The sequence below is a fragment of the Periplaneta americana genome, chromosome 5 (assembly GCF_040183065.1).
Source record: "Periplaneta americana isolate PAMFEO1 chromosome 5, P.americana_PAMFEO1_priV1, whole genome shotgun sequence".
NCBI lineage: Eukaryota > Metazoa > Arthropoda > Insecta > Blattodea > Blattidae > Periplaneta > Periplaneta americana.
The window spans coordinates 226,315-238,631 of record NC_091121.1 but is presented as its reverse complement, the minus strand read 5'-3'; the positions used below and the strand labels follow the sequence as shown (position 1 = coordinate 238,631).

The window sequence follows — 12,317 nt, the reverse complement described above, 5'->3', positions numbered from 1 at the left end:
TGACCTCCTATTAAACAAATTCCTCAAGTCCTATATTAGTAATTTTTGTCGGACAATGTCAGAAGAGGCAAGATATGAGAACAGCACTTCAGTCTAAACTCTTGCCGAGAAGAGTGCACAAAATATAAGCTGCAGTTGGATCATCAACAAGGACGAAGTACCAAACTGTTTATGTTGAAAATAAATGTATCCCAACGCGTCAACTTATAAAGCACATCAATTATAATAATATTCCATACTATGTTTGTTGCGTGAATTGTTTAAATGAGATTTCAAATGCAACTTTAAAAGTCTATCATTCATGGTTACGTACCATATGAATCAACATAGTTGAAGGTCGGTGACTAGAAATCCTGTGGCGACACGGACAGCTCACTGCATTGTATGCGGGAAGACTGGGCAGGTCTGTTATAATATACATAGGTCTAGGTTCCAATTTATTTTGTTTTGTTTTGTTCACCGTGAGTATTGCCTCACTGCCATATTTAATAGTTGGTTGGATATAAGTTCTGTATGTTTTGTTCAAGATATTTTAAGAACTACCCCATATCATCCCGCCCAGACATTTTATCAGCAATGCTTTTTTTGTTTGCTTTATGTACCACATTGGAGCATAAATGTGTGGGACTGTACATATTTCCAGGGACACTTACTGGAGCTCTGTCTCCTTCGAGTTCTTAGATGTTTCCCTTGCTACTTGGAGAAACCTGATCTATCAGCATGCCATCTCCGGATTGGAGTTCTTCCCGTGGGTATATCTGAAAGAGCTTGTGTACCGAGAACGAGACAATCATCACAAGACTTCACGGAGTCCTTAGTGATCGTGAGCGAGGAGCAGCTACGTCATGTCACCTGCCATGCAGCAGCCTGCATTCAGGTGAAGCTGTTATGAAGTTGCACAGCATGACTCCTGCATAAACGTTTTTTTTCTATGTAATCCTATTTGCCCCATTTCACTACCAACAACTTTTCGTAATATCTGAATATGTGTTGGTCGTACACTGATGTTCAAAAGTACCTGACCCTACTAATCAGAAGTGATCAATAATTTGTTGGTGTAAATGTGGCTTCTTTAGTTATTACTTCTATGAACAGATGGCGAAGATATTAGTCAGTGTTGCCATCGTACATAAATATACCTGCATTATAGAATTCAATATTTCATCCCCTGTGCTGATTATAAACAACACTGGGTTTAGCTGCAAACCGCTGATATTGTCAATTATGAGAATAACTTATTCTTAATACATATCATTTTCCCCAACACTTCTTTAAGCTCTCCAATAATGGTGTCACCTATTGAGAACTAGTGGAACTTTTTTATATCTTTGGTTCTGACATATCCCATCGTTAGAAAGTTTGCTTACATGATCATAAAATCGAAGATCAGATGTCTTTGAAAGTCAGTGTACCTATCTTGTCCCCTATCTCTAATTTACTTCCTATGACATTCCCTTTCACATCCTGCTGTTTCGCTTGGTCAATTCTGACCACCCTGTATGCATAGCTGTTACTCATTCTTCTCTGTCTATTACCACTTATATATGTAAGCACTACAAAATAATGGCTGTCATCACTCCTTGAAAAACAATATACACTTTCAATTCGTAATGTAAAAGGCCACGTGGGTGATTTTAGGGATGTAACATAGAAGTCAAAACAGGACCCTGTAACTTGTTTCCTAAGAATGTTTTATTTCTGATGCTCCTGTGCATTTCAGTCGACAGTAATATTAATTCAATTACAGGACCAACTGCATTTCTTAGCTTCTACATCTGGAGTCACCTGATCAATAAATAAATAAATTTAACGTGGCTGCAATGTTCAGGTTCAGGATCATTCGAATACTGTAATCGTTGAGAGAAATTACTTCCACTTTGTCATTTTTTTACACTATAGCAGTGAAAAAAATCGAGTATATTTCAGCCTTAATTTGACGTCTATATTCCACCCCTAAAATGTTTATTCTTACACAATACACAGTGTATATCCACTAAGATCTTTAGTGAATATACATGCTTTCATACTGACCTGTACATTAATAATCTTGTTACGGATTAATGACTGGAGAAAAACACAAACCAGACGCACCAATCGATTTTGCATGTAACGGTCTTTGATCGTTTCACATGTTGAGATACAATTTGAAATATAGAGGTGAACAAATTCTGTGGGAAGATCAACAGTTGTGGTAAGCCTGTAACAAAATAACTATGGAAGTGAGGGAATTAATTGTATCAGTGCATACGAATTGCATAAATTGATGCTTTTACCTGTTGACTACTTCCATAGAATGCAGAGACATCTCCATGTTCACGAGTACACTGAAGTATTCTGTTATCTGGCTAGATTGCATTAACTTCAGCAGAACTTCTATTGCAATCAGTGGGTTGCTTTCAACCAGATCTGGAAGCTACAATCAAAACAAATCATACATCTCCTTTTCCTTATCTGTTTTTAATGCAAATGTTTCCTTTGTTTGTGTATATATATATATATATATATATATATATATATATATATATAGAATTGTGAAATGTTCCTATTTAAACAGTATTATAAGAGGTGATTACAGTAACCACTAAAAATCTGTCAGATTGAAATAAGATTTCTATGATCACATACGTCTGTGCAGAACATACCTTCAACTGTAATGGTAATACAACCTATATGTAAAATAATCACTACTGTATTTTATTGTAATTACAATAGTTTCCCGTTTATTTTTGCATTAATAAACATAAATATCTGTAATTTTTTTTACATAAGTTTTATGTGTCCACGAGACTGTGTGTTCTGTGATGTCCTTCATCCTCATACTGCAGAAAATTAAATTATGGTTTATTTAACGACGCTAGCAACTGCAGAAGTTATATCAGCGTCACCGGTGTGCCGGAATTTTTGTCCCGCAGGAATTCTTTTACATGCCAGTAAATCTACTGACATGAGCCTGTTGCATTTAAACACACTTAAATGCCATCAACCTCGGCCGGGATCGAACCCGCAACCTCGAGCATAGAAGGCCAGCGCTATACCAACTACGCTACCGAGGGCGACTACTGCGGAAAGCAATGGCAACTTACCTAGTAAACCTTGAGGCGGGTCATGGTTCACATACCCACTGTCCTGTCTTGAGATTACTTCGAAATCTTGACTTTGCGTAAATAAAATAGAGAACCTTATTCTTTAACCTAGTCAGATATAAATATAGGAATCTCACCTTACTTGGGGTCAGTCCAATATGATACACGAGTTTGGGGTCGCTTTCCAGTTCAGCCAATAGATGCTGCTGCTGTTGAAGAGTCAGAGCACCTTTGAAGGCACGAGCCATCAGCCTCTTTGCTTCAACACCTTCACAATTAGAAACGCACATCGTCACGTCATATGCTGGCTTATGTTCTGATGGCTCTGTAGTGTTCAACCAGGCCAGCTACGAAAGAGAAGTAATGAAGACAATGTAGCTGTGCAGTAGAGGTCTGCAGGATCAAGCTTAATCTTATCATGAAGGAGTTCTCTTGGCTTCCATGTCTTGCCTCTCTGTCTGCCATTTTTAGCTTTTCCAGGTTTCAACTTGAACAGGGTCTATCACTGAAGATAAGAATTAATCGACGAAAAAGAAATTAAACTTGTGGCCTCACAGAGTTGACAATCAGGAATTCAATTAATTTCCTATTCTACACCACATTATAGCAACAAATAATGAACTGTCGTCCAATTTCATTGCAAACATAAAATAACATCTTAATTCAGTAACATTAAAATTACTTTCTACAATGAACAGGGCAGATTAAAATATGGTTCAGTGAGGAATGCATTTTATTTTCATTTATTGATAAACTAAACTATATTGTACGCATTGTATTATTCACCCAACATAATTAGGAACATTAAATCCAGAGGTTTGAGAGGGCAGGGCATGTAGCACGTATGGGCAAATCAAGAAATGCATATAGTGTTGGTTGGGAGTCTGGAGGGAAAAAGACCTTTGGGGAGGCCGAGATGTAGATGGGGAGATAATATTAAAATGGATTTGAGGGAGGTGGGATAGGATTGTAGAGACTGAATTAATCTTGCTCAGGATAGGGACCGATAGCGGGCTTACATATATGAGAGTGGCAATGAACCTTCGGGTTCTTTAAAAGTCATAAGTAAGTAATATATTTTATTGAAGCACGAAAAAGGGGGTAAAGGTGGCCTTCATCTACTTCGCTTGAATAGCAGCCACTGTGAGAAATCATGGTCAGTATTTCCTAATAGAGTAACACACAAGCAAACTGTTCCAGTCTTCCCAATCCATTATGAAGTTGCTAACCGGCCATGATTGTCCTGCAGCTCACTTACACCAACTATCTAATTATGTCATCTGCAACAATGACGATTCTATCATGAACAGAAATATCCCACCTTGATATATACAGGAACTTAAATCAGAACCACTACTGAAGCGAGAACATCTGCATGCCTGGGCATTAGATAACTTTATTCACTGCAAAACTGCCTTCCCTAAGACTCACAATAATGATTATTTTTGGTATAGAAACACAAAAATAATATTAGCAGTATAGTAACAGAAACATGCAATGAAACATAAGTTAACTGAACCAATGGTTAATTAAAATGTGACATTTTTTTAAGAACACAAGAGAAGTTGGCAAGGCTGCTGCTGCTGCTGCTGCTGCTGCCGCCACCACTGCTGCCACCACCATCAGAAGAAGAAGAAAGTTAGCTTCCCTTATGAAAAGGTTGCCAGATTTGACAAAGCGTATTACATATAATTTGGAAACAGACCTAAAAGGTAAAATGATATCCATTTGAAACGATGAGATAATCGAATATACAAAATGTCAGAAAAATTTACACCTAAGTAGCGTTTGTGCTCATTTACAGTTAAGAAAGGGGGGGGGGGGAATATCATCAGATAGGTTAGAATGATATGAATGCCATAAACCACGAGAAAAATAATAGTACGGATTTACATATTGGCATTGATATCTAAACCAATCAACAGCCATCGGTTAAGATAACTTGAAATTTCCATTATCACTCCCATACAAATGATTTCTCAATATCTGAACCAATCCTTTGAGGGCACTAATGGCTATTTCCTTCACAATGCTGTGTGTTAGGCCCAGGTTTTTACATTTGTTGGCAAAGAAGGAGGGTATGGTACCTCGTGCTTCCACCATCAGACCTATTACATCAATGTGGGACAGGCTATATTTATCTTTATAGAACGGGATTGTTGGTTCATAGATCCGTTTCTTTTCACTGTCCACCTCATGCGGTTGATCTGCATGTGTCTCAAATCTGATGGTGGAATCGAGAATGTATGCCGAGTTGTTCTTAATGGCAATGATATAAATTCGCCGAACACTTCCTTGTGTGGCTAGTCCCTGCACCTCTTGATGGACTGTAAACCCTACTTCCTTCAGTGCCTTGGCCAGCATAGAACGGACAGCATGGTGACGGATGTTGCGAAGGGCCTCACTATAGGGGCAGAAGCCAAGGATATGGGGAAGAGTTTCAAGATATATTATAGCATATGAAAATCCGTGATAATTACAGACAATTCGTAACAGTTGGCACCTCTGTTAAAGTATTACGTTCTCCAATACATTGCATTTTATCTCATATACACATTTATATCAACAAATAAAATGCAGAAATAGTACTGTCTACATCCAAGACAGCTACAAGAAGAAGACACCGGAAGCATATAGATAACATGCAGAGGTAAGTCTGTAAGGCCTTCTTTTCCACTAACCAGAGGAATAACATCGCAATGTTACTAGTTATTACATATAGACTTTACCTCATCCTCACAGCTGTGAATTGGAGGGACCAGACGCAAGAACTCAGGCTTGTAACACTGTTCGATGATCGGTTTCTGTCCTACTAGCAAGGCCTCAGCAGTTTTCTTTGCAACACTCTGTTCAGGAAACAAACTGTGAAATATAACCAAACTGTTATTTGCATATTCTTCTATGAAAAGTTGTTGCTATTTTCGAAGTCATAGTCAGAAAATATTATCCAACTATTTATAAATTCATTTTTGATATCACCACAAAACAAAAATATTAACATAAGCTCCCATTTATTATTTACCTAACATGATCATCATGAACATTAACCAAAACAAATGTTGTACCTACTACTACATTATTAACTTCGTACAGTTTTCATAACAAAAATTAGATATTAATTTTCTGGGCTGAGGAGACATATATGAGGAATGGATCCACTGTATCAAATTTTGGGTGGGGGACAGGCCTGATTGTTTTGTATAGCCTCTATAATTTTATTATCAATACTGTTGACTACCAATATACACCTGAGACAATATCAAACAATATGTGATGTCATACGGAAATTGCTTTACTATTTGACTCTTGACTGTAAAATAAAAAATGTGTTTATAAAGGAAATCAAAATATTGTTCAGTAATATAATGTTTACGACAAAGTTTTTGCCTTACGAAATTATACTATTACGCAGCTTTTATATGAATGAAACTTCATACAAGAAATAAAAAAAATCACAAACTCACAACTAATACTTCATATTCTTCCATTTTTAAGAAATATACAAAAATGTTTTCTCACCTTACTGAACTAAATCTGGTTTCATTATCTGGTAATATAATTGGAATGCCAGAGCGGCTGGTATGGGGCAATTCTGACTGTCTCTCTGCCAGTGCTAGCTGGATACTGGTGATGTCAACATTGTGAAACGTTCCCAGCTCACTGTTCAAGATCTGATTTGGAGTTTTCTTTAATAACTGAAATCGAAGACCATCAACACATTTAACATCATTATAATGATATTATAATAATAATAATAATAATAATAATAATAATAATAATAATAATCATCATCATCATCATAATAATAATCAATAATAATCAATCTTCTTAATGTATCCAGCTGTTTGCTGACAACAAAGTCCACTATAGTCCACTGTAGTCTATTCAGTTTTTGTTTTTCATGAGAAATGAGGGGTATTTTGATCGGTGTTCATTATAGATGCCTGTTGCTAGTAGCCAGAGTTGGGGTGTAGTCAATATATACTGCAGGGCTGTGTCTTCTGCAGCTGGTACTGATGATTTTAATTTACTTCTTTTGTGGTTTATGGATGGACAGTGTAGAAGAATGTGTTCCAGATCTTCATCATGATTATTACACCACAGACAAGTAGGATTATCAGAAATGTGAAATCGGTGTAGGTACAATTGAGTGACAATGTGACCTGTTCTGGCTCTTGTTAAAAATGTTTGAACATGTCTGGGCAAGTTTTTGTATATTTCCAAGTCATTTGGTTTCTTTTGTACAGACTGTAAAATTTTTCCTTTTTCAGAAGAGAGCCAATTGTTGATCCATAGGTTTGTAAAATGAGACTTTACTGAAGCAAAAGCACTGGATAGAGATATCACTTGAAGAGGTCTTGGTTGCAAATATGTTGCCTGTTTTGCAATATTATCGACTTTCTCGTTTCCAGGTATACCACAATGACTAGGTATCCATTGAAATGTTATTTCCTTTTGGAGTTTTTTTAGTTTACTTAGTTGTTTCTGAATTGGAATAATTCTATGTGCGTATAGGTTTGGTACATAACGTAAGCAGATTTAGTTACTTGTTTTAGAAACAATATTATATTTCTTCAAATAAAATAACGTATTTTAATCTAAAATAATAAAATATGTATTAAAAAGTAACATATTACACATACTATGCATAAACTGTAATGGCAAGAATGTCATATGTCACAGATGATACACTTTTCTAAATTGAATTCACACAGGCACACCACATAATTAAAACGACATGTGTAAAGACAGTATTACTGAGAAGTCAACTCAGATAATAGTGGGTACAGCAAAACCCTGACTAAACAAACAAGTGAACAGATAGTTATGAACAAAGATGAAGAGATCGAAAGGTAAACAAATTCTCTCAAACACGGGTATGCCTGTGTAACATTTCTACCGAAGTCACTTCCACAGTGAGTTTGCTCCTTGCAAGTTATTCCATAAAGCAGGTAAAAGGCAGGATTTACACATACATCTTTTGTTGGATTAGTGATAAGCTGTGCCAGAAAATTCTTTTCAACTGTTGAAAGGCGAGGTAGTTGTCCTGCATATTCCAGCTTCCGTGTTGAGCCTTTGCTGGTTTCCTCAGGAGGATGCTGTAATACAAATACATATTTAGAAAAATATACATATAGAGAGTTTTGTTGTTATAAACTATTATTTGTCTGACATGACCATATAGTGAAACTTGTCTTAAGTACTTAAAACACCTGCTAGAAATTTTTTGTGGCAAATGATCTTACTGACAGAATTGCAATCACTAGTTTATTACAATAACCATAGACTATAGAAAATGTTTAACAATAACAAAAATGCTGTTTATAACTTCTTTTTAGCTACACATATTGATCAAATCTCGGTGGGTCCAGGTGGAATTGGATGCTTGTTTCATTGTAGGTTTTCATGGGCTACTCTCGTTTCCACTAGTGGCATTACACCACTGCATAATCATTACCACCATCCTACCTACAGGATTTCACCATCCCCAGAATATCACTGTGGTAAAAGAAATTCGCTTCAGTGATAGCCAACATCCAGGTCAATCCTTATCTGTAGCTGTGGATAGGAGCTATAAATCAGTGGGATACCAAAGCAGCAGCAACTTAAAGACGAGGGAGAGTCAAAAAGTAACCTTAATAATTGTTTTATTAATTGAATACACACTCTTCATCATTTTTCAACATAGTCCCCACTACGTTCAATGCAAGTGTTCCTGTTATACATACAGTGTGTTCCGCTTACTTTATTACTTCAAAAGTATTGTTGATATTTATACTCGGTTTGCTCCCACAGGTAGAGTAACTCATAACATTTTTTAAATACCTAATACATCTCGATATGCACGGCAGACATCAAATTTGTATTCCATCTCTCTCCATGTGTTTTGCAGCATTGCAGGAGTAACATTTGCGAGCTGCAATAATGCTATGGCGCAGATCCGGTAGATCACGAACTAGTGTCTGGTAAACTTGATTCTTGATAAACCCCCACAGGAAAAAATCGAGTGGCGTAATGTCTGGCCTTCTAGGGGACCAAGCAACTCCAGCATTGAGGGAACTCATTATCCAAGAAATCTCTCACAATATCCACATGGCGCCCCATCTTGTTGGGAGGAAGTTGTGACACAGCGTACAACTGCAACATGTCTAGGTACGTTCTTGTGAAAAAGAATGGACCTATGATTCTGTCCTTCAACAGTGCACACCACTCATACTCTTCCACTGTGTAGGATGTTCCGTCCCCCATATGCGGCAATTGTGTGTATCTAAAGCTCTGGATTTAACAATGAAGTCATCATCCTTCTTGCTTCCCAATATTTTGATGGAAGGTCCACAAATGTCCTAAGAGTTTCACAATTAGCCAGGTGCTCCATCTCCATGTCCTCTTCTCTGGTGCACAGTAAGCATTTAGGTGAATTCAGTACTCCAATACGATGGACGTGTTTACTGAGGCAATCAATCTAAACATGGCCATGGCAGATTTTCGAGGTAGATCAGGAATTAGTTTTGGATCTTTGAATGATTCTTTCCATTTTGAATTTTGATGTTTTGCCTGTTCGCTGTTACTTATTCGTTTTATTGATTCATATGGGAACTTGAAATTTGTTTTTAAGTTGATTTTAGTTCCTTTCTTTGCTAACATGTCTGCTTTCTCGTTACCGTTCAGTCTGCAGTGGGCCGGGATCCATTGGAAGACCACTTTTTTATTTAGCATTTGAATTTGTTTTACCATACAATGAATTTCTTTTACTTTTTCCATTTTAGGGGATGTAGTTGAGCTGATGGACTGGATTGCAGCTTTGGAGTCCAGCTCATGAAAATGTTGCAATTGTGTTTGTTAACCTACCTGGAAGTGTGGAATGTAACCATATTGAAGAATGCCTCAGTTTCATCAATTTTTGCCAGAATTGTCTCCGCGAATGCCCTTCATTGCAGCTTGTCTTCAGGTTTGATTTGATGACGAATCTGAAGTTTGTACACCCATAGGCGCAATCTTTTATAGACGACATTGTATACTGTCGAATGAGGTAAATTTAGCTTCCTACTTGCTAGTCAGATCGATTATGGGGGCTGCGCTGGAAATACGTACAGTATGGATTAATTTGACATCAGCCACTGGAACAGCGCGCTTGGTGTGGTGCCCTGACTTTGAAACCAAACTCCCAGTTTCACGAAGGCATCTGTCCTATTTCATGATTGTTACGTATGTTGGAACATCATCAGTTGAAGTATTATACGTTACAAAGAACACATCACAGCCATAACAAAATTACAAAACACCTCCACATATGCAGAACACATCACAAATGCTAACCACACCCACAGAGACATCAACCCTGACATGGAAATACTACACATCCAACCAAAAAGCCAGAAACTCAACACACTAGAACAATATGAAATATACAGACACACGAAAACACACCCCAACGATATTCTCAACACACATACTCTTTGACTCCACATTACACCACACAAACACCCTCATAGGAAACAAAACAAGAGGTGCCAAGACCAACAACGACCAGTTCTGAGGATGACTCATAATAGGTCGAAACATGTAAACCAGGTGCGACACAATGTAACACAAGAAAGTCATATAATACATATTCCGAAGTGATACAGTATTAAAAGTCGTGTAAACAAGATGTATATATATTATATTTTCTTTTCCAGTTGGTATTTCTAGATTTTCCCTAATCTTCACAATTTCCTGTATGAATCCGTTTTGAGTCTTTAGTGTAGATGTGAAGTTACATCTGTTCTATTTGTCAGTCATCTTAATTTTTCATAAGTTGGAAGGGCTTGAGTTTCAAGAGCTACCATAATTGGTAATTATTTGCATGCTTCAATGGGAGTGGTTCTAACTGCCCCGGGCTTGGTTTTCAGTATCTGCTTATTACCAGTTATAAGGACAGGTTTTATGTAAGTGTTGTAGGTTGTGTTTAGTGTACTCCTTGAACAACTCCATTTGGCTCCTGCTAATCTCTTCCGTAGTTTGAATCCTTTGGTGGCCTTTCCACTTATATAGTTGTGATTTCTCCACGTAAGCCTACTATCAAAATGTACTGCTATGGAACAAACACTGTCTGTTCTTTGTAACTTAGCATCACTGTAGTTAAGATTTACTTCAACTGATTTCTTTCGTAATGAGAAGAAATTTTAAGTCATCTGGAGATGACTGTATGATTTCTTGGAGTTTTTCAAATTTGTTTGTTTTAGCACTAGATTTTTCCAATTGTTGTGGTAGGTCATTAATGTATATCTTAAACAATACTGTGCTTAATACAGCACCAAAATGTTTTTTTTTTTATCCAATGCCACCAGGTTGTCTTTTCGACATTTCTGGTCTTCTCTCCTGGCCATGGCTTAATTGTAACCCACTTCTGAGGTTGGGGCGCCTGGAAGGCGGAGTTACATTACCCCGATGATGTGATAGGATGATTATGATAATGTGGTGCCAGGAGAGGTCTTAAATCTAAACTTAACCTAAATTCCAGACCATGGACGAACACAGGAATAATCCCCTTTAAGGAAAAATTCCTGTGCTCTAACCGGGAATCGAACCCGGGACCTCATGAACTATAGCCAGAAGCTCTGACCACTAGACCATGAGGCTGGTCGCACCAAAATGTGTTTGCTTATATTTGGAAGTTGCCTGTCCATAGATTGTAGAGCAATATCTTTGAATAATGAACTCAGATATCCATCTTAACACATTAGCATTAATGCCTAATTGCTGGTTTCATGATGAGTTTGTATCTCCAAACATTACCATATGCCGATTTAAGGTCAACAAATACAGCTAGTGTATTCTTTTTCTTGTTAAATCCATCCTTAGTACCCTTATTAAATATAGTACATATAAATAAGCTAATAATAAATGTTATAAACAGGGAACAGATTTATATGGACTAAAAATATATGAAATATGTAAATATATATGTAGTTATTTTTACCAAAATATGGAATTAAATATGGATTTTTACCAAAATATGGAATTAAATATGGACTTAAAATTATAAAAAAATGACTATGTACGTTAAATATTGGTACATTTTAATCAAACTAAACAAAAAATATAATGGACGTACCTTATCTTCCAATGTAGTTTCAACAAAACACAATTTTTATTGTCTGTTACCATAACAATAGGTTACAAACATTTCTTTCAAGTGCTGAAAAGTGAATCTTCTTCTATTGTCTCTGAGGATAGATTTATACTGACTAA

General features: G+C 36.7%; 1 protein-coding gene across 2 annotated transcripts in view; it reads right to left on the bottom strand.

The window, feature by feature from the left end:
- The window catches only part of Not11 (CCR4-NOT transcription complex subunit 11), a 36,971-nt gene that overhangs the window by 1,677 nt on the left and 22,977 nt on the right, over window positions 1–12,317 (bottom strand). For both annotated transcript variants that reach the window (XM_069825228.1, XM_069825229.1), the window contains 6 exons: window positions 8,060–8,182; window positions 6,603–6,778; window positions 5,813–5,945; window positions 3,221–3,430; window positions 2,274–2,413; window positions 2,032–2,197 (listed from right to left, as the gene is read on the bottom strand). In XM_069825228.1, the coding sequence (XP_069681329.1) occupies window positions 2,032–2,197; window positions 2,274–2,413; window positions 3,221–3,430; window positions 5,813–5,945; window positions 6,603–6,778; window positions 8,060–8,182 (948 nt within the window). The remainder of the gene's footprint in view (window positions 1–2,031; window positions 2,198–2,273; window positions 2,414–3,220; window positions 3,431–5,812; window positions 5,946–6,602; window positions 6,779–8,059; window positions 8,183–12,317) is intronic.